This window comes from Eupeodes corollae, chromosome 1 (genome assembly GCF_945859685.1).
Source record: "Eupeodes corollae chromosome 1, idEupCoro1.1, whole genome shotgun sequence".
Classification (NCBI taxonomy): domain Eukaryota; kingdom Metazoa; phylum Arthropoda; class Insecta; order Diptera; family Syrphidae; genus Eupeodes; species Eupeodes corollae.
The window spans coordinates 251,671,419-251,694,738 of NC_079147.1; the positions used below are offsets into that span (position 1 = coordinate 251,671,419).

General features: G+C 33.4%; 2 protein-coding genes across 3 annotated transcripts in view; one reads left to right on the plus strand and one right to left on the minus strand.

Moving 5' to 3' along the window:
• LOC129942487 (neuropeptide-like 1) overlaps positions 1–10,094 on the plus strand; it is an 89,699-nt gene extending 79,605 nt beyond the window's left edge. Inside the window, exons 4-5 of the mRNA XM_056051462.1 lie at positions 3,572–3,897; positions 9,400–10,094. Coding sequence (XP_055907437.1) covers positions 3,572–3,897; positions 9,400–9,588 — 515 coding nt within the window. The 3' untranslated portion in view covers positions 9,589–10,094. The remainder of the gene's footprint in view (positions 1–3,571; positions 3,898–9,399) is intronic.
• Positions 10,095–19,191: 9,097 nt separating this feature from the next.
• LOC129943157 (protein gooseberry-neuro) overlaps positions 19,192–23,320 on the minus strand; it is a 61,509-nt gene continuing 57,380 nt past the window's right edge. Inside the window, exons 4-5 of one of the 2 annotated variants that reach the window (XM_056052421.1) lie at positions 19,814–20,278; positions 19,192–19,744 (exon numbers count right to left, since the gene is read on the minus strand). In XM_056052421.1, coding sequence (XP_055908396.1) covers positions 19,419–19,744; positions 19,814–20,278 — 791 coding nt within the window. In that variant the 3' untranslated portion in view covers positions 19,192–19,418. The remainder of the gene's footprint in view (positions 19,745–19,813; positions 20,279–23,320) is intronic. The other variant, XM_056052420.1, reaches the window with a different exon arrangement.

Genomic DNA, 23,320 nt, shown 5'->3' on the forward strand with positions numbered 1-23,320 from the left:
GAACCACCAGTGGTGTAGGAGTTAAGTAATAAATATAATAAATATTTTTTAAAAGATTCTCGACTTTGGTAGGAAATGAAGTTAACATGATTACAAATGTCATTAGATTCTCGAGTTAGAGGCTCTTTGACAACATAGTTGACTTTATGATAGGATTCATGATTCATGTAGACGTTTGCCTATAAGGAGCAAATATATCGAATATAAATATAAGAAGTAATAATAGCATGTACGATGGTGGTGTTATCAATATTCCAATTTAGTCTGTGAACTACAATTCGCGAAAATTTTGACCGAATCCTTTCAATAATTAAACAGTTCGTTTACTGAGCAGTATTCTAGGGAAGATCTCACATAAGCCTAAAATAATGGCTGAAGGGTAAACGGATCTTTATACTCTTTTGAGTTGCGAACCACGAACCCTAGAATAGTATTTGGTTTAGCAACCACAAAATCAATTTGGGAGTTGAAGTTTAGTTTGTAATCAAATATTACACCAAGGTCTTTCTTTTCGCTAAGCTTAGTAAGTTGTGTTTTATTTATTTCGTATTTAAAACAAATTGGACAAAGACTACGAGAAAAGCTCATTAGCAGTGCACCATACAGATAAGCACTCAAAGTGACTTTGAAGTAACAGACAATCGTCCAACGATTTGATACAGTGGATAATTTTGATATCATCCGCAAACATTCGGCCGAGAGTTGTTGACAACCGTTGGTAAGTCATTGATTAATATCAGGAATAGAAGTGGTCCCAAGTGACTTCCTTGAGGAACCCCAGATGTTACATGAATTACTTCAGAAAATGAATTATTAACGCAGACAAACTGTGCTCTACCTATGAGATAGGATGCGAACCATTTAAAACTATTTGAATGGAATCTGATAGATTCCATTTTTTTAATAATATAAAATGGTTGACCCTATCGAAAGTCTTCGAAAAGTCTGTAATAACTACATCAGTTTGAAAACCATTTTCGAGTTGTTTAGTGATTTGATTAAAAAAAAGATGGGTTCGTTGAAGTGGCTATAAATTCATGCTGAGATGGCGCAACCGTTTCTTTAAGAATAAAGGTTAGTTTTTCATAAACTATTTTCTCGAACATTTTGGGAATTGTAGACAATTTACTTATAGGACGATAATTAGAAACATCCTGTTTAAAGCCAGATTTATGGATAGGAATAATATAGGAAATTTTCCTATCGTCAATAAAAAGGCCTTTTCGAGAGAAACATTGAACAGTAGAGTATATGGCCCTGAAAAAGCAACAGCACAGTTTTTCAATACAATTGGTGGAATGCCATCAGGTTCCTGTTGACTATCATCAAGGAAATCCCTTAGAGCTGACTCAACATCTTTGCAGCTTAAGTTTAAGCTGCCTATATTGGTCGAATTATCACTTATAACTTATGGAACACATTGAGGGGAGTAAACCGATTGAAAAAATTTTGCAAAGAGGTTGCATATGGTTTATGTTAGTTGATATAGTCCCTAAATGCATGCAATTTAAAATCCCGTTAGAGCATTTTTTGTTATTTATGTACGACGAAAAATGTTTACTATTTTGTTTCAAGCATAAGATTCAGTATGACACAGATAATCCTTCTAGAAAAATGTATGTAAAAAATCGAATTCTTTTTGAAGACGTAGATAGTTACTCCGGAGTGCAATATCATTGACGGAATTTCGATACAATTTATACGATTCATTCTTTTAATCATTTAAGTTTGATAAACGTTTATTCGACCAATGCGACTTTGAATAATTAAAGACAATGACTTTAGGTACAAACAAGTTTATTGCTTCTTTAATTGTCCCCAGCAATAAATTATATGCATCCGAGAGCTCATAATTATGAACGATATAGTTCCAAGAAACCGAATTTAAATGATTAGTTAATCCTTCATAATTAGATTTTTTGAAATCATATTTGACTACTCTTCCCATTACAGGTTTGAAATAGCCATAGAAACTAAGCTTAACACTTCAGGCTAGGTGGTGAGTACTATTTTGAAAAATAGGATAGTTAAAGTTTTTGACATGAGCAACAATTTCACTATCGATACGACGAGAAATCACGCGGAAAATTAAGCCATATTCGCTCGAGTTGTGTGGCATATGACATGTGGCACCGACTTGTTGAAACCACATATTCTTCCAGTCTTAAAATAGTTTTATAACTTAGCTTGAAAGATTTCAAATAGATAACTTGTTACATTGTGACGTTATACTAAAATGGTATAAATTCAACTACTGGCTTTTCGTATAAATCAAAAACTAAATTTTTGTCACTTCGAGAAAAAAATGATATTTCCTATTAACTAATTTAATCTTACTAAAAGCATTGGCCCAAAATTTCAAAAAGGTCTCGATTCAGCAATAAATCCGATTCGAATAAAATAAAATAAATTGGGTGGCGCAACAGTCCATGAAGAACCAGGGCCTAGTGACTTACAACTCTCAACCATTCCTGTGTGCGAGTAATGTTGTCAGGAATGGAGGGGACCTACAGTTTAAATGCCGATTCCGAACGGCTAATTTGAGAAAGCACTTTTTCATGACAAGAGTTACTCTTGGAGAATTTGTCAATTCCTCGCAAGAGGCAGTACCCGTGAAAAGACTTTAGATGGCATAGGCAGGGATCGAACCCAAGACCTCTGGCATGACAGAGCAACGCACTAACCATCATGCCACGGATTCGAATTAAAGCAGTTCTTTATTTGAAAAGTTTTGTTTAAATTTTAATTTAAAGCATTTCAAGCAACTCTCCAAACTCTCCAAAGGTATTTAACGGAACCTAGTGGTTGAACAGTGGTAGATCATTTCATTGCAGATCGAGAGGTCATCGCTTGAAAACATAATTTTTTGTTGTTATTCTTTTCTTCTGGATCACCTTTCCAGCTAATATGACGCTTGATTTTGTGAGCAGAAAATGATTTGCCATGACATGGTTTTAATATTTTGTAAAACTTTTAGAACTATCAACAAATTGTCACAAATCTGAAGTTATCAGTGTGGGTCCCATCCTAGCCTCTTTTTTTCGATATTTGAAGTTAAAGTCTCCTTATGCAACATATTTAATTTTATTTTTTAAATTATTGTTATTATTTTTATGCAAAAACTTATCAAGGATCTTTTACTTGCAATATTTTCTACCATTTTCTAAAGGTTTCGAACCTTCGTAACTTTAATACATTTATTTAACATTCTTTAAAAGTTCTTATGAATTAATTTTAGGTTATAATTTTTGTATTATTTTTTAAGTTCATATGAGATTCGGGTCTTTTAAAATCGAATTTTTAAAGATCCTTAAGTTCACAAATAAACTACAAATACAAAATCAAAAACAGAAACAAAATGGTGCTAACATACCTCAGCTATTATCTCAAAAATATAAATTTATAGTTTAAAACAAGAAAAAAACAAAAATTGTGGCATGCAACCAAAAACCTATAGAATCACATATTCACACAGAAATGCAAAATTTTATATATCCCCTCTTCCCTCGTTATATTTGATTTTATTTCTCTCTCTCTCTTCGATGTGATTTTAAAACCAATCTGATATAAGCGACAGGACTCAGTCAATTGGAATCAATTGACAGTGATGATGATGCGGCAGAAGTTGATGATTCTGCATCCTCCTCCGAGCAATCTGTATCTTCGGCCTCGTCCTCGGCGTCGTCATCATCATCATCCTTGTCATCGTCATCGTCATCGTCATCGGCAGCTTCTTCACCATCACAATTATCATCATTATCATCAACCACAATGACTGTGCCAATATCAACAGATAAAAGACACATAGGAGCCTTGGCACGCTCAGGATGGTTGCCAGCAGGATTCCGTTCCGTTCGAAGCGGTCGTTTTAGTCGTTCCGGACGAGCCAGGCAAATAGTAAAAAAAAAAAAATCAAAACTAAACTGAAAAGCGTGTAAACCTATACTCGTTCCTATTGAATGTTAGAGATTGCAAGAAAAACTAAAAAAAACATCCTAGAAATTATTTAGATGTGCATTCATTATAGGGAATGAGTGTTACCAGTTGATGTTGTTGTTATTTTTGTGGCATCATCCAAGGCTGAAAAGTTGAGAGATTTTCCTAGGAAAACATTTAAACTTCATAATTTTATTTTTGTGTGTGCTGTGCATTGTGTATCTATTTATTTATGTTGTTGCATGAATATTTTACTCTGGAAAAGGACCATACAAAATATGGTCGTGACCCTTCTTCCATCACAAAAACAAAAACTTTCCCATTGCAACTTCTAAAATCCTTTTCTGCTATTCTATTGAAATACATTTTTGAAGGACTCCATTGGACCTAATTTGAGCGGGCACCTGACGTTGGTTAAAGTTTTCCGGACCTCTGTAATATAATTTAAACAAATAGACAAATAGACAAACAACACCTACAATAATTTACATGAATCCTTTTTATAAGCAAATTATAGAGTTGGTATTTTCAATTTAAACTGAAAAGAGTCCTTTTTTTCAAACTTACCTCGGAGTGTTTTGAATTACAATGAAATATTTATGTTAAATGAAATCAAGAACTTTATTATTCATAGTCGCATAGAAAAATAGACTTGTCTGATGAGGTTTTCCATCTTGTACTTCTTTTGTTCGTTATTTTGACGTCAGAATGTCCTTTTTTGTTTAGTTGTTTTAAAAGAGTGGTGTCAATAAATCGTTGGGAGATGTTTTCCATGGGGTATCATTGAGAAAAGTGCTTATAAATTTGTTATACAAACTGTCTGGAAAAAAATATTGTTCATAATGAGGAGCTTAAAGTATTTCGAAAGTAGGATTACATTGACGATGCCGGTATTACGGAATAAATTTATTTATGACACTTTGAATATAAAATTTGAGCAATTGAATTACAAGAGATTTGAAAACAAAGTTTGATGTTTTTCTTCTGACTACGGGTCTTATGAAAAAGTGTTTAAAAACAACTTGAAATAGTGAGGTAGAGAAGAATAGATGTCAAGTGAATAGTTTGATTAGGGTAGAATAATGACGTGTAATCTAGTAAGCTTTTGATTTATTTTTGAGTTCGAGCTGCCAAATATGAAATGGTTGCTTTTTTAAGTCAAAAATATAACGTTATATGAAGAATTATATGGCTTTCTATTTGAAATGTCGAGATTTTAAATACATTTCTCTTAAACCTTCCTTCGTTATGCTTCGATATATTTTTTTTAAAACAATGTTTAAGTTTTAACGGGGATGTTTTAAACGATTTAAGTTTCTTTATTCTTTAAATAACAAACAATGTTCGTTTTCGTAAAAATACAAATATTGTTATAAGGGTCTTTCATCTTTCAGTTTCAAAAGCAAACATATATTTTTGATGAACATTTAATTTTATTAAAAGTTTTCAAAAGTAATCGATTCTTTTTCAAGTGATCTTTTACCTTATGGCTAAAACACAAACCAGCTTCGGCTTCGTCTGCGTTACGTTGGGCCTGCTTCGAGGTTGCTTTGAAAGACACTTCCCATATGATATTTCTAAAATGGCACTTCTATCATTAGCAGCTGTTATTTTTTCTCAAAGTAAAGAAAAAAAAATGAGCTTTGATATTTAAAATATTAAATTTATCACGGAAGTAGCTTACACAGCCTATAATAGCCAATGCGAATAACTCTAAAAGCAAATTCATTTTGTTTGTTGACTTTTTTACAGCTGTTGAGTTGTCAGACAAAGCAAATGTTCATCAAATATAAACTAGAGCTTCCGTTTGGAGTCACATTACGTAACATTACGTTGTTTTCTTACGATTGTCAAATGAAACGTTAGGTTGAAGATTCATTGTGATTACATGCAATGAATTCCTATGGCTGAACTCGTTAACGTCAGGCGAAGCGGAAGCTGAAGCGTGTTTGTGTTTCAGCCATTAGCCTTACAAAAAATGCGTCGAATGCTAGTCCTTACATGAAAATTATTAAAGAATGACACTTTTTTTTATTACAAAGTCGTTAAGCTTGTTTTGATTTTATAAGGAAAACATGTTGTACTAAAATAGAAAGATCGGAACACCACCAGAAATTTGTCCATGTAGTTCAGATAGTTTAAATCTTGAAAAATTAAGCAGGATTGTCTTATGATTCATAAGAAAACAAATGCAACACCCTCCATTCCTACTTCATCTGTTGCAGTGTTGCCAAGTTTTTGTTTATCAGTGGCACTTGTTAGAAAAATTTAAACAATATAGAAAACAACATGAAAAATAGTCAACATTTGCATACTTTATGAATTGTAAAGAATACTCCATCGAACAGAGGCAGCTTACTTACAGGAAACTTACAAAATTGCCTTGTTGGCATTTTTAGCTCAATTCAAATATATGATATTCTCCTTATCGAAAATATTTTAAATATGCATTTTTAGTTTTCAATTAAAAATGTTTCTTTTAGTATTTAAAGTTGTGAAATAGAAAAAGAAACATTTGCAAACTTTAAAACGAACAAATTAAAACTTAAAAAGAAACAAATAAATAACGTTCTTGGTCCTGCTACAGTTTTTTGTAATGCTGTTAAAATTATAACAGGAAAAGTGTTTCAACGAATAGCAAAACTATAATAAGTACTAATTTAGAGGAATATTTCTTGTAGGGTGTGATCAAAAACTTAGGTGACTTTTTATTTTTATAAAAAAATATTCATTTATTTATCTAAAATTATGTTATCCCCTTCAAAATATATTCAGATCATCTGCTATTTCTCTTATCGAGATTTCTTTCCTTTTCTGAACATTTTCGTTTGTGTTTGACGTGCTGGGACGTTCGGAGCGAGGTTTATCAGTAACATTTTCTTGACCCTCTTGGAATAACTTATAGCACTTATAAACTTTTTTTTCTGGTGGAAACAGTTTCCATTTGTGTTAAATAATACACACAAATGTAACATATATTACATTTCATTAGGATCAACTGTCAACTGCAATTTCTAATCCGACGCTTTGACCTGTCCTTTTGATCGTCCTTAACACAAACTTGTTAATGTCTTTGTCTCTAAACGTCCACTTTGTAAGATGGATCCCAAGCTAGAATTTGAAACTGATATTTGACCAAAAATCAAAAGCTTAATTAAACTCACTTTAAAGTTAAAATATTGCATTGTATTTATAATGATCTGAGCCATCACAAGTTTGACCGAAAAGTCAAAAATTTTAAAATTTTGCAAACCCTATAAAAAAAATTCAATTTCAGGTCTTAAATGACCAAAGTATTATCTGTGATACGAAAGGAAGACTTCTTAGTAAATTAACGATAAACAATTTTTGATTACTTTTTTATGTAGAAAAGACAATTAGACTCTAATTTTATCAAACACTTTTATAATGATTAAATGAATTCATTTTACAAAAATAAAATGTAGGTTAAGATAAGATAATATTAAATAATTTACTTGGTTTTTTATCATAGAGATTTTGCTTTCATCAACTGGATTCGTCAGCAAATACCCGTGTTTTTTTTGGAAATATAAAAATAGTTTAGTTGACAATTCCCAAAAAAAATCTATTGACGGTAGCCAGATTTTTGTATTTATAAATTGGTACAACTGAAGTCCTGTCATAATAAAAATTAAAAAAAAAACACAAATTGAAGAAAGTTTTGTGAAAATCAAAAGTTAAAATAAACTTCAGCAAAAAAAAACCAATAAAATGGACAATTTTCAAGAAGAAATGGCAAGAAAACATATGGAAATTGAGATTCTATAAAAAAAAGTTAATTTAACAATTGCTTCAATTAAGGGGTTTGTTCGAAGACTATATCATTAACATGTGGTATTGAATCAAGCTTAAAGCTCACCTGAATTCTTTATATACTTCAATCGAGTTGAAATGAGCTTGATTTGACTCGATTCCCGTCGGAGATCGGAGTCGAGTCAACATTTGTGAAAAAAGAACCTTTGTGGAGAAGTTAGTTTTACAGATAATGCGTTATGGTCCGTTTATTTGCATGTTTGTGTACAAAAAATATAGTTTTGTTTTAATCAAATTAAAAAAAATTGCACATGCAGTAGGTAACATATTATTTTATGGTGCTAAACTAAACAGCTCTTCATTGTTTAACACGAATCAAACTATCTCACTTGCACTTCATAAGAAATATCGAAACACCATTTGCATTTAAGAAAGTGCTGTCAAACTTAATCATTTTTAAATCTTCTTGTGCGGTGGAACCAAAAAGACTTATTCAATTTAAACTTAGATAAACCTTTGGTAGTATTGTTTTCTCTTGCAAAATAAGCCCAGTTAGTTTTCATTACAAAACTAAATAATATCAACAGTAACAGATTGATTTTTGACGGAGTGTGACTTCAAAAATTTAACTTAAATTAAAATCGCAGTTTTATCCCTTAAAAATTATATAGCTTAAATGTAATTATATAACTTAAAAATAGCTTTAAAATATGAATATATCTCAATTTCCAGATTACAGGTTCTAAGTTGGATGTCTCGGCCACTTTTATGTTTTAATTTTGAAAGTTGATGCTAAAAAAAAAATTACTCTAAATAAATCTAAATAAGAACAAAAAAATGTCTACTATTCTGGCAATGCTGCTTGCCGGCACACTATCAATCATATTAACTCCCTAAATCAAACTTCGTTTAGCAAACAACAACAAAAAACACACTCTTCAAATATATGTTGTATATTTTTAGGAGCATGCATCATCATAGTGCTGTCATTTTAACCGGAAATTGAAAAAAAAACAAAATGAGACGGTTATAAATTTTAAATGTTGACTGTTGCATGACTGACTATAGATTTTCATAAATAGATTAAAATAATGTATTTTGATGTCATACAAAACAAAACAATACAAAACGATACACTCATTATAAAACTCTACCTCACACCTCTGGGACATAGTACAAATTACAATTATTTATATTGAACTATACATAATGTTGAAGAAAGCATATCAAACAAAAATAAAACAAATCAATCAAAATAGACTTTGCGTGCAACACGGCTGTTAAAAATGTCAAACTATAATTGACAGTAATATTTATCTTTTTGATATATTTCCGCCAGTAGAAAGCATTGCATAAAATTAGACGTACCTAAATACATATATACTTCTCTGTCTATTGAATGTTTGTATATCTTTCTTACCTCTTTACATAGTCTAGATATATACATAGATATACATATATATAATATACAACGTGACCTGTAGTTTATTTAATGTTTAGACCTTTTCGGCAATGTTTACATAATTTCAAATATAAACTTGAACTGGATAAAAAAAAGAAATCAATTTTTCTAAAAAATGCCTCCCACATAGCATGATTTATAATTTAAATTATTATTTAAAAAAAAGTAGGGAATTTGTTGTTGATTTATTTGCATTTATTAAATTTCATTTGATATTTATTTAAAAGGTCGAGTACTACCCCCAACCAGAGCTTCTTCGACAACCAACCGCAGCCGTTTGTAGACGATGTTACTTACCCTATAAGCCAATTGTGAGTTGGGGTGGCCATGGATATCAAACAACAACATGGGGCACTCCACCACGCATAACTCAATATAGAAGAAGTTTTCGACAGCCCGCGACATACAGATTTTAAAAAAACTCAATTAAAAAATCCAAAAAAAAAATATCTAAGCAAACCTATGCATATACATAAAATATATCTTAAACCTAACAACAAAATATGAACTGACTTCAGATGATAAATGACATGAAAATCAATATGAAACATAAAAATATTAAAAATATTGTAAATTATTTTTAGGATTAGTTATTAAGATTTTAATTTAGAAAAGAAGCAGAAAAGAAGTATTATGGCAAAAATATTGAAATGTTTACAATTCATTCGATCACTATTATATGCATGTGAGTATATAAAATATATGTGTGTTGTATTATGTATAACAAACGGACAATAAATTATAAAATTAATAAAAGTTAAAATAAAACAATAACAAAAACTAAGAAAATATATCATGGAACGAACCATATCAAGACAATAAAGTTACAATTTTTGAAATTTCTTTAAAGTAGCCATGACTAAGTTTATTTTGTTTTTGTTAATTAATAGTTTAATTCTCATGACAATAAATACATTTTTAAAAATATTAAGAACGAAAAATGAGTTAAAAGAAATATTTCTGAATATTTAAAAAGAAAAATTACTCCTTTTGGTTCACATTAAAAATATTAATTTTGAACACTTCTTTAATTAAACAAATAAAAACATATCTTAAATAAGAAAATCAGGATCAACCTCTTAAGGTGTTTGTATTTATTTATATTATTTTAACCTTATTTATCTCTGAATTGTATTTATTTATTATTTTATCAACTAATTCGTTTTTAGGTACAAATTTTAAGCATATTTTTACAAATAATAATTATTTAAGTAAACAAATATATTTAACAAGTGACGAAGACAATAAAAACTTATATGAAAAAGAAAAGACAAAAACAAAATCAGACATGCGACACATAATTTAAATTTACAAAAAAGAAAATATATTAACAAAATTTGTAGTTTTAAAAATTATTTTTTAAATAAATATTTTTTCAAATTTAAAATCACTGCGTCATTGACAATAAACTAATTTAATAAAATAATATAAAAAACAAAACAAAATTAAAATAATACAAGAAAAAAAACAATGTTTCCCTTTTATGTATATTCGATGTTTTGACAATAAATTTAAAATTATATATAAATATATATTTAAACTTTTAAAATTTAAAATTTTAAAGAGCAAAAGGATAATTTACATACAAATATTTAAAATTCAAAAAAAAATAACAAACAAAAACTAAATGTATAAACAAGAATGATTGAAGTTGGTTGTTGTAGTAAAACAAACAAAAAATATAATAATTATAATAATAATACAAAATTATGTGTAAAGTGGACAACAAACAAAAAAATTAAAAACTATTATGTTTACAATGAATATATACTATATATTTTAAATTTAAATTTCATTGAATTAAAACAATACAGACAAAAATTGATCAAAATAAAAATCCAACTCCTTAAATAAAAATTTGTGTGTGTTTTATTTAAAAATAATCAATCTGTTTTAGATTTCACTGAATAATGGGATTCAAACAAAATTTTCGTAGAGTTCGAAAATCTCAAGTTATTATCGAAAAGGTAGGTTTTTACTTTAACGATATGAGAGTTTTTAGATCTTTTAATTTTTGTTGAGAAATGTCTGGATATTTTGAAACCTTTTATGGTATCACACAAGGAAGTCTTCTATCACCACATCTGTTTGTACTCTATGCAAACGAATTGCATGATTTTTTGAAAGAAGGTCTAGAAATAGAAGACATGGTTATAATCTTAGAGGACATACACACGTATTATGTAACAAACGAAAAAGTTTCGACGAATAGTGTCAAAAATAAAGTTTGAAGGTGAATATGGCAAAATCAGAGATGATGGTGCTTCGGAATTGGGAAAGAATATATCTTAATAGAAAAATTGGAAATTCAAAGGAGTACAGATACAATAACTAGAAGTTACGAATATCTGGGGACTTTTTTAACTCCTAAGATGACCTTTAGGCAATATCTCGAAATGAGAAACAATGAAGTGTGAAATGTCATTTGGCAATGTTTCTTAACAACAAAAAATACATATAAACCTGACATCGAAGTGGAAACTCTGTCTGGTTTACTTTCTTAATCTAAACAAACATATTGTGCACAAGTTTTGTGTTTTTTTGATAAGCTTAACACCTTCGCTGCCGCCATAGAAAAAAAAATATTACCAGAGTGCCAAAAGAGTTTTTTTGTGTTAACGTGATGTTTATGTGTATAATTGTTAAACTGTGTCTTTGTGTTGTTTTTTATGTGTTTTAAGAGCGTGACCACCGGTGGGTCACATGGCCCCTCACACAAACTTACTTTAATGCAGTGCCACGTGACCCACGTCACAAGCTAATTTTATAGTTTTCAATATTTATTTTTTTTATCATATTGTTTCAGATTTTGATTATTTACAAACATTATGGATAATTCTGGTATAAACCCTAGGAGGAGCGAATCTGAAATGGAAGATGAAGATTTTGAAGCTTCAGATTCAGACGAATATGTTCCATCAGATGCTGGTTCGAGCGATTCAAATTCAAATATGATGCTAGATGACTCTGATAAACAGTCTTAAGATTAACTTGACCTTCCCTCGACTTCTACAGCAGCATCTTCGAATGAGTGGGCTAGTGTTACAAAAAGTTCGCTAAAAGAATTCATTTTTGAGCCGCCAGCCACTCCCGATACATCCCATTCAAATATATCAACATTGAAGCCTTTTGATTTTTTTTCATTGATGGTAACCGAAGATATACAATTATACATATACCAACTCATTCTGACCCAGACAAATTTCAACGCAAACAAATTTTTAGAAAATAATGTTGTCACCCGAAATTCACAAGCAAAATCCTGGAAGGACACTTGTGTCCCTGAAATCAAAAAGTTTTTAGGGCTGGTCATGTACATGGGTATAGTGAAATACCCTTCTATATCATTGTATTGCAGTACCGACAACTTTTACAAGAACTCTTTTCTACCAGAAATAATGTCCCGAAACAGATTTCAATTGTTGTTGAAGTTCATTCATTTTGCCGACAACACAAGCATTGGAACTGATCGGCTAGGCAAAGTAAGCGGCTTGTTCGAAATCCTCGAGCGAAATTTTGTAAATGCTAGAACCCCAGGAGAAGTATAAGCTGTGGACGAATCCATGATTCCCTTGCGAGGAAGATTACAATTTCGTCAAAACAATCCGGGAAAATCCCACAAATATAGAGTTAAAATCTACAAGCTTTGTGACCATAGTGGTTACAAGTATACCAGCTCCATATACGCAGGGAAAAACAATTCCGACAACCAAAGAGGAAAACCAACTCCTTCAACTTCTCACAGCACCCAAATAGTGATAGATCTGGCAGAAAACTATTTGGATAAAGGTAGAACTACGGAAAATTTTTATACTTCGGTTTCACTGGCAAAGTTTTTGATCAATCGTCAATTGAAACACTTAGGAAGAACAGAACTGGGAATCCCAAAGAGGTAACTCTAGCTAAGCTCAGAAGAAATGGTATTATTGGACGCGAATCTTCTGGTATTGTGGTCTCAAAATGGAAAGACAAGAGAGAATCTTTTGTCAACCTCGGTTGTAAATGCGTTAGCTATTTACAAAAAGCATAAAAATATGCCAATGCTTCAATTTAGGCAGTCTATTTGTGAGAGTCTTTGTGGGCTTCCGATTGAAACACCAGGATCCTCTAACAAGCATGTACTGAACGAGTTTGAAACGAGAGATACAACCAAGCGAAGGGCACGGAAACAGTGTAACAAGCCCAGCAAAAAAAAAGCGGCGGTCGACGGTCATAAACTTTGAGCTCCTAGGTAAGTTGGATCTTGTATGGGTGTGGGCCCAAGTCGCGAGGCAAAATTCGGCAAGTTGAAGTCTGCAAAAGGAGAGCTCTTGTGCACGGCAAAGAATAGATTGCTTCCGGTTCTCCTATATACTTTCGTACTGAACCGGTCGTCTCAAATTTGGCCACCAAACGTTGAAGAGTCGACTGTGAAGGGTCACCACGTCTACCGTAAAATGGTCGCAATGCGCACAACGTTTGCGTTAACGAACGCTCATTTTGATAGTAAAGTTTTATCATTTGAAGCAACTGACAGATGTCACCAAAACAAAATGGCCGCCACAAACTCCGGTTGAAAGAATTAAATGAAATTGTCTTGTTCAAGAGAAGAATTTCCCTTTAAATATCTTAACCCTTTGAACTGCCTTAGATATAAAGGTCATCAAAGCTACTCGTATATAAATAAGACAAATGAGAGTACCAAAAGCATCTATAGATTTAATAATTGTAAAGTGATACGGATTTTTAAGAAAAGATGTGATCTTATTCTCCTTAATGAAAGCAGAATCTACTTTTTTGAATTATCGATGTGTAGTCGTAGCAATTTGGGTGAGGATGAAGATATTTTTTTTGTAGATACCCCGTTATGAGAGAATTTAGATCCAAATTTTTTTAAAGCCAATTTTTTCTTAACCTTTCGATTGTAAGAAGTGATCAATAATTGGTTTCAATTAAATTAATAATGATAATAAATTAAATTAAAGCAATTATTTTGAAAGAAGATTAAAATAAAAAAAATGATTGTTTGCTCCAAATTTACTGTGCCAACAATTAATTAATAAAATCTTTACATTTTTGAAAAAAGGTAAGTAAACAACATTTTTCAATTTTTGTTTCCACAACTAAGTTACTTAAAAAAAAGAAAAACAAATGTCTTAATCAATGCGGGTAAACTTCTTTTTTTTTTAATTTGGAAAAGTGTTAGATCAGGCATTACATATTATCCTGAACTCACCTACAATGATGAACTATATGTTTGTGAGTTAATTTTAAAAACCGGTAAGCGACTTAAAATGTTGTTCAAATTTTGAGTAGTCCCAGAATTTTAAACACCCTCACCTCTATTTTACAACTTAAGAATTTAATAATTGTTTTTTCAAATATTTTATTGCCTCAAAAGTCTAACACACATTATTTACAGCCAATCTACCACCATATTTTCATCGAAGTTCTTATAGCTACTAAAGGTGGGCAGTTCAATATAAATGTGGATGATAACCCGAGTCCATTGACTTTTCGAAACTATCGGAAAACTGACTGGGCTTCATACAGGACCTGGACCTGGACTATCTAGTCCTTCCTCTAACGCTAACGAACTTGACAACAAAGTCAATGACCTTACCTCAGCTATGAACAGATCACCAGAAATTGTTTGTCCACTTATACACATAAGAGGAAAGAGGAAACCACAATGGTGGGCCTCAGAGCTTGACTCGCTCATTAAGGAATGCAGGAAACTTTTCAACCGCGCCAAAGCTGCAAGACTAGCCTCTCATTGGGACTCCTACAAAGAATCCCTAAGAATCTACAAGCAGGCACTAAGGAAATCCAAGCGATCTTCTTGGCGATCCTTCTGTGGCATGACAGAAGAAACTTCTGAAGCCTCTAGGTTACGGAAAATTCTTTCAACTAATCCAGCTATGCCAAGTTGCTTGAAAAATACAGACGGCTCCTGGACAAATTCAAGTAATGAATCGCTGAACTTACTATTGGACACTCACTTTCCTGGTAGTTCTCTTACCGAAACTTGCAACAGTTTTATACGTTCAAGTTCAAATACAACATATCCACAAGGTCTAATCACAAAGGATAAGCTACAATGGGCTCTCAACAGCTTCAAACCATTTAAAGCTGCAGGACCAGTCGAATTACAAAAGGCTTCTGATATAATTGCACCAATCCTTGAGTCAATTTTTACCAGCTGTCTTTACCTGGTCCATGTTCCCTCGGCATGGAGAGAAGTTAAAGTTGTTTTTATACCTAAAGCAGGTAAATGCTCCAAAGTCAATCCTAAAGATCTACGACATATAAGTCTATCATCATTCCTTCTTAAGACCCTGAAAGATTGATTGATATACATTTAAGGGCACGTATCGATACAAGACTTCTGTCTTCGTCTCAACATGCCTACTGTAAGGGTAAATCGATGGAAACAGCGTTACACACTTTAGTACGCACCATCGAATATTCCCTCCATCATAAAGAGTTCACTATGGTTGCTTTCCTTGACATCGAAGGTGCCTTTAACAACGTGGACACATCTGCAATCACTTCTGCACTGACATCTCTAAATGTAGAGAGTTCGCTTCGGGAGTTAATTCATTTAATGCTTACTAGCAGAATAATTAACTCAAAACTGGACAACTCTTCTAGAAGACAAGGTGGTGTTCTATCCACTCTCCTCTGTAACCTAGTGGTGAATGAAATCCTAACTAGTCTGGATGCGGAGGGTTTCAGAGTGAAAGCCCATGCGGACGACGTTGCTATAGCAGTATCCTAAAAGAACTCTTACAAAATGCCTTGGACAGACTAATACTTTGGGCTGATCGGTGTGGACTGGGTGTTAACCCACACAAAACCGATCTGGTCTTATTTTCGAGGAGATACAAAATTCCATTTGTCAACCCTACTTATATTAAAGGAATCCAATTAAAATTCTCAGACGAGACTAAATACCTAGGTCTTGTCTTAGACAAAAAACTAAATTGGAAACGAAACGTCCAGGAAAGAGTCAAAAAAGCTACTGTAGCTCTCTTTTCTTGCAAAAAAGCTATTGGTAATAAATGGGGTTTACAACCCAGAATCACGCATTCGCTATACACATCGGTAATCAGGCCGATTTTAACGTACGGTGTGGCAGTATGGTAGACTGCTTTAGAGAAAGGTATAAACAGGGATAAGTTAAATAAAGTCCAACGTTCAGCCTGCCTATGTATAAGCGGATCGCTTCGCACGACCCCGTCTGCGGCACTGGACACCTTGCTCTACCTTACACCTCTTGACATATTTAGTAAACAAATAGCTGCAAGCTCTGCTATTCGCCTCAATGCTTCGTCGCAGTGGACTAACAACAACATTGGCCACTCCGTAATTCTAAGGTACTTAGAATCAATTCCAAAGCACACAGACTACACCATCCCCCAACTACAATTCGACAGGAATTTCCAGATTTCTATACCTACCAGATCTTTTTGGGAGGATGGGACATTCTTGGAGGATGAGTCAATCCACTTTTACACAGACAGCTCAAAAACCGAAGAAGGGGTTGGTGGTGGTGTGTACTCTGAACGACTGAAATTAAGTCTCTCATTCCGCCTTCCCAATCATTGTAGCGTGTTCCAGGCGGAACTTTTGGCGATTAAGGAAGTCTTGTCTTGGCTCAAAGAAAACGTGATATCAACATCTGGTATCCGTATTTTCTCTGACAGCCAGGCCGCTATCTAATCTCTGGACTCTATCTCTACAAACTCTATAACAGGCCATAAATGTCGATCATCTCTAATGGAGAGCAACAGTTTAATATTCACCTTTGCTGGGTGCCGGAACGGTACAGTACAGCCCATCCTACCACGTTGGGCAAGTACTGGCATACCAATCGCTACTTGTAAACTGCTACTAATGCAAGACGCTGCGAGGAGGGCACCAGGTGGACCAACATCACGTGTCAAGCCACAAAAAACATCTGTCCAACACTGGATTTAAAACGTTCAAGGTGCTTGCTATCTCTAAGCAGATCGCATATAAGCTCGATAATAGGTGTCATAACCGGACACTGTCTAATAGGAAAGCACGCCACGAGACTAGGCGTATTCTCAAATGACTTTTGCAGAAGCTGTATGGACGAGGAAGAGGAAGAAACGGTTCTTCATCTTCTCTGCACATGCCCTGCTCTAGCTCGAAAACGCAAGAATTACCTGGGAGAATTATTCTTTAACGATCTAAATCATATCCGTATAATCAGCCTCTCACGTTTCGTAAGGGACTCAAGCTGGTTCCATTGAGCTTAGGAGGAAGCCTCAAGATTCATGTAGTATCACAATCTTGGACAGCCACTATAACCTAACCTAACCTAACTATAGGTGGGCTTTAGAGGTTCACATATTACGGCAGCGAAGATTTTGTAAGCGATGTCAAATAGACTGAAACCTCTATAATTGGTACAGTTTAGAGGTTCTTTAAAGTATCAATCTGTTTGTTCAGGAAATGTGGTTCTTGTATGAATTATATAAATCACTTTACTAGGAGTCCCGGTTAGGTTAAGAGCAGCTACCAACTTTTAAGTGTCAAATAACTTTGGAATGTCAACTTCTTAAAAAATTAGTTGGCATCAAATTAAAATCTTATATTTATTTAAGGAGGTCTTAAAAAAATAACATTCTTAGACATAAGAGTTGTGTTCAAATAGTAACGATTTAAAACAGAATATTTACTTCAATTTGAGACCAATAGATTTTTAGAAGGCATCTAGTTTATAAATGCCGTATAAATATTGAGTGGAACTGTTTTGTACATTATTTGTTGTTTTTGAAAAACTCCCAGAACAATACAAAAAATAATACTATTTCAGTTATATTTTTTCAAAAGCCCTTAAGCAGGGCATTATTACCAGCTTTTTTCCCGATGTACACAAACAATAAATAAATCATGAGTGGCTGGCAGAAAGAGCAATACAAAAATGTGGATGCCAATGAATTAAATCTCAAGATACATTTGTTACCAGGAGAATTAGTGTCATACAAATCTATTGATACAGTTTGCGATGCTACTGAAGCTGTAAATTATCCAACTGAGTTTTTGAACTCATTGGATTTACCAGGCATGCCACCGCATCATTTCAAACTGAAGGTTGGATCTCCGGTAATATCGCTTCGTAATTTGAACCCACCACGGTTGTGCAACAGCACGCGATTAGTAGTTAAAAAATTAATGAAAAATGTTATCGAGGCCATTATTCTAAATGGCAAATTCCGAGGTGAAAATATATTATTTCCGCGAATCCCTATTATATCGACAGATGTGACAATTCAATTATAACGCCTTCTATTTTTAAGCTAGTTCGTATATAAAATTTTAAAAATGAAGTAATTGGCTTTGGTTGATAAAATTTATTTTTCAAATTACTCAATTTTCATGAATGTAGACTTTGAAAAATTAAGGTGTTTAAGCAAATTTAGCGCCATTCTTACACCCTTTTTTCATCCAAGTTCTTATAGCTACTGCGGGTTTTTTACAACAACCAACTTAAGACATTTTATTCCCCTCTAACTTTATTGTTTCAAAAAACAAACTTAAAACGTGTATAATGCATAGCTAATCCCTTAAAACGCCTTTCATTCATTAAAAGAACTTGTAAATGTCGTCATAGTATAACACTTTGAATTATCATAAAATAAAACCAACATTAAGTAGAACTTGGAATAATCTGTATCAAGCCCATATCAGTGAAATAACATAAAAGTAGTGTTTAAATAGTTGCGATATAAAACAGAACAATGGATTCAATTTCAAACCAATCGATTTTTTGAAGACATTGAAATTAATGCTGTATAAAATTGAATGAAACTATTTTGTTTTTCAAAAACTAACAAAAGCAATAACACAATTTCAGTTATTTTTTTTTTTGAAAAAGCTCTTAGGCAGTTTTCTTCATGTAACCTTTATTGTTCTTTTAATGATTCGGGCCTTACCATAAATTGAGTTTGTTCGCTGTGTTCCGAAATAAATATAAAATAACAACATTTTCAATTTTAAATAATTTCATATATTTGAATTTTAAGTTATTTATTTTTATAAAAATAAAATGAGAACATAATTATAACTAACTACACAATCTTATGCTAAATATATTAAAAATAATTATCTGTTAAAATTTGAAGAACCTTACTTTTAGCACATTTTCAAAAAAATAAAATAAAAATTAAAGGCCTTATTTGCACATTCTTGCCACATTTGACAGTTTCTAAAAAAAAATCCATCAGCCGCCCTTTTACGCCCAATATTTCGATTGTCCTTGCACTGGAAGTGGGTGTTGGTAGGCAGCTGCGGCTGAATTTAATTGATTATTGTGCGCTGCCACCGCTGTTACTGATGCATAATCATTGACATTCACTGCTGCCGCCGCCGCATGATTATATCCTGCCACTGATGCTGCTGCTGCTGATGATTGATTTAAGTGATATGCTGCTGAAGGTGTCCAATTTGGTGGAGCCTCTATTTTCGGATATTGGTCAGCTAAATGTATCGATGGGGACATTTTCGAAACACTTTCGGCTGTAATTTTACTAAAATCATCCATTGTCATTTTTGAGTAATCTAAAAACGATAAATAAATAAGTTTAATAGGATGCTTCGTATGGTCGAAGGGAGATAATTCAAAAATACCTTGATGATAGTAGTTTTGAGCTGGAAAATGTGCATGTTGAAAGCCTGAAGCAAAGCCATGTTGAGATTGTGCCATCAAATCATAACTACTCATCTGATGGTGGTGATGATGTCCTTCACTACCTGGGACCGACTGTGTCGCCTGCGTGTAGCCAGACATAGATGACACGGGAATACCGCCAAAGCCTAAGCCTGCATTCATTCCCGACAGACCACCACTCGAACCGGAATGCTTCCGCAGACGCGCCCTTCGATTACTAAACCACACTTGTATTCGAGCTTCAGTTAGGCCTGTTGATTGGGCTAATTCTTCCCTGGTATAGACGTCAGGGTATTGTGTCCGCGAGAAGGCCCGTTCCAGAGCCTCTAATTGCTCAGCCGTAAAAGTTGTTCGAGATCTTCGTTGTTTACGTTTGAGGGGGATGCCAGGCTCTGACTCGGTATCACTCGAATCTGAACCACGTCCTGAAAAAAGAAAAAAACAAAAAGTCATCTTGATTAATATATTTGGTTGCGATAAGTTCTAACATAGTTGAACTCTATTCCAGGATAAGCTAAAATTATAATCAAAAATTCCTATAAAAGCGTCATAAACACTCCTAATCGATAATTTGCCATGCGTTATAAAAAGTCACATAAATTAATTAGACATAGATACCAAGCCCCTACCCATAAACCTCCACCCATCCCCCTCCACTCCTACACGATCGAAAGCACTAATGAGCCCCAACGTGCTTCTGTCAAAAATATTAAATTTAGTCACAGTCTAACGCCGACCGTTTCAAAATCAGAAGTCACAGTTAACAAATTAAAATCAAAAGAAATACTAACCCCTCGTTGCTTCTTCTCGTACACTCAATAAAAGATAACAAATATTAATAAAACTTAATCAAACTATAAGCTAAAGCTGATATTCACATATTCTAACTGAATTACCCTTTTTCTTTGATAGAATCTATTATGGCCTTAGCTAATCTGCCCTCGCTCCCTAGGAGCCCAAAAAAAAAGAAAAACTTAAGAAAATGTAAATATCAACTTCAAAAATTCATAAAATATGACATTCTGCATCACTCCTCCCCTCGCATAAATTTAGTCATATGAAAGTGATCCTCTGAGTCTGGGGGACCCCCATAAAATCTCGACGGAAAACTGATTTCTCTATTTCCAGTTGAGACTCCCACGATACTAGTTTTTTAATTTCTTTTTGTTCACATTATGCACCGACCCATCAAAGAAATAAGAAACATAGTGTCAGGAGCAGTAACAATCGTTATATCACTGCTACCAACAAATTTGACCACCGGGCACGTCATCCAAGAATATTGCCCCTCATTCATATAGTGCATATATGTCATCATTCCAAGCCAACAACCTAAAGGTACCTCGTAGAAGAAGAACAGTACGGACGACGAGGACAACCCTTCGATGGTGATGTGAGTTGGCTCAATCCACACCACATACATAAATCGATAAGGACCGCATCTAATTCAGAGATTTGATGATCAAAGGGACCGCTGTTGCGTATCGCGATATGGGAATTCCTGCGATGCTGATGGACTCATATCCCAAATTATGGGTGTTACGTCATAAAAAAGATATTAGCCTTCTACAAGCATGTATCTATAAAGTAGCAGGTCGGTCCCAAAACTATACCAACTTCCACTTTAGCTATATCAACTTTACTAAGTATCTTGTTACTACTCATATCGATAGAAGACCGCCACCATCGAGCCGATGTCGATAATGTTGTTGTCGGTTCGGTGTGTGTAGTGTTTGCTTCTTTATATCGTCATACCGCGCCGCCGCATTTAATTGGGTGTCACCTAGCGCGTCAAACAATAAAACGGAACTCATGCGTGAGCTGAACATATCTTTAGGGGACTCATTATGCCACACATGTTGACAAGTTAGCGGTTTGGTGAATTATTGACGAAAGTCGAATTTCGAGTAGGATTGACCAATTTTTTTCGCATATCCAAAATCCTTACAAGGATCAAGAAGATGAAAAAGTGCGTTGAAAAGGCCGCTTTTGAGTAAAGATGCGGAACTAAATAATGCTCGATTGATGTAACGAATGTTTTTATTTTAAGAAAAGTAAGCAATTTAGAAAATAGACCAAAAACCACACATTAACAAAAATTGAGCAAAAATGTAGAATTTTACTTGGAGCGCGAAAATTAAACAAATGTCGTTTAAAAAAAAAACAGTTAAGTACTTACCGATCCCTTTCCCAAATTTTATCGTGAGCGACATTTTCAATAAAAAAGACAACTTAATTATTAAAATTTGCCAGTAACACATAGATCCCTGAAGGATATTGTCATGTCTTAACTTAAGCATAATTAATAATTTCTTATACTGACTATGGGTACAAGTTGTTTCAAGGACCAGCAGTGAGCTTTTTATTTGTCGTCTACGATAAAATTTATTTTGACGCTTACGATAAATTGACGGGAAGGGCTTCGTTACAAAAATAAGTCATAAAAAGTGTTGTAATAAAAAAGGGACTTCTCTATTCGTCTCTGTAAACTATAAAAAGAGCAGTAATTAGGTGTTCTTGATTTTCGGTATTATTCCGGGGAAATCAGATTAAAAAATGGTGGCGGCCATTTTGCTTTGGTGACATCTGTCAAATCTTTTCTTTATTATAAAGTTGTTTATGCTAAATCATCATGGCAAGTAACACGATTTAATAGCACGTTCAAATGATACAACTTTGTAATCAAAATTAGTGTTCGTTAACGCAAACCTTGCGCGCATTCCGCCCATTTTACGGTAGAAGTGCTGGCCCTTCACAGTCGAGTCTTCAAGGTTTGCTGGCTAAATTTGACACGACCAGTTCAGTAAACAGCTGATTGTACACCCTAACGTCCAAGGAACTCGAGATCGGCCAAGAACATCGCCACGGTCAGTGAAAGTGTACGTAGAACACGAGTCTGTTCCTCGCCGTATACACACGAATTCAGCCTTTTGCAGACATTAACTTCGCGATTTTTATGTCGGGTCCTCGGCCTACACCCGTACAAGATCTAAAGTGGCGTTATTAGGCCGTACTTTTTTGAAAACGACGATAGTCACCGTCAACAGTGAGCGCCACATAACGATGATAACTAATTTTGTATATATGGACCTAGTAAAACACACTAACCATCATGCCACGGGTACTACGTCAAGAAGCAATACTTTATCAAAAAGTCATTTACTTAAGGGATCATTTGAAGACCACTCTTAAGCTTTCATTTTTTTCGTAATATACAAACAAGTTAACCTCCCAAAAACATATTTTTATTTGATTTTTGGGGGTGCATAACTTCTAAAAAATTCAACCGTTTTTCTTCAAATCTTTCAATTTATTTAAACTTTGCAAATAAAAGTCATTAGTTTCCTGGACAAATTATCCTTAGTATAACAAAAAACTTTACCTAAAAAAAAGTAAGGTAAAGTTATAATCTATAAAGCACGAAGATCATCGTGAGAAAATTTTGTAAATACTATGGATCTAGCTCT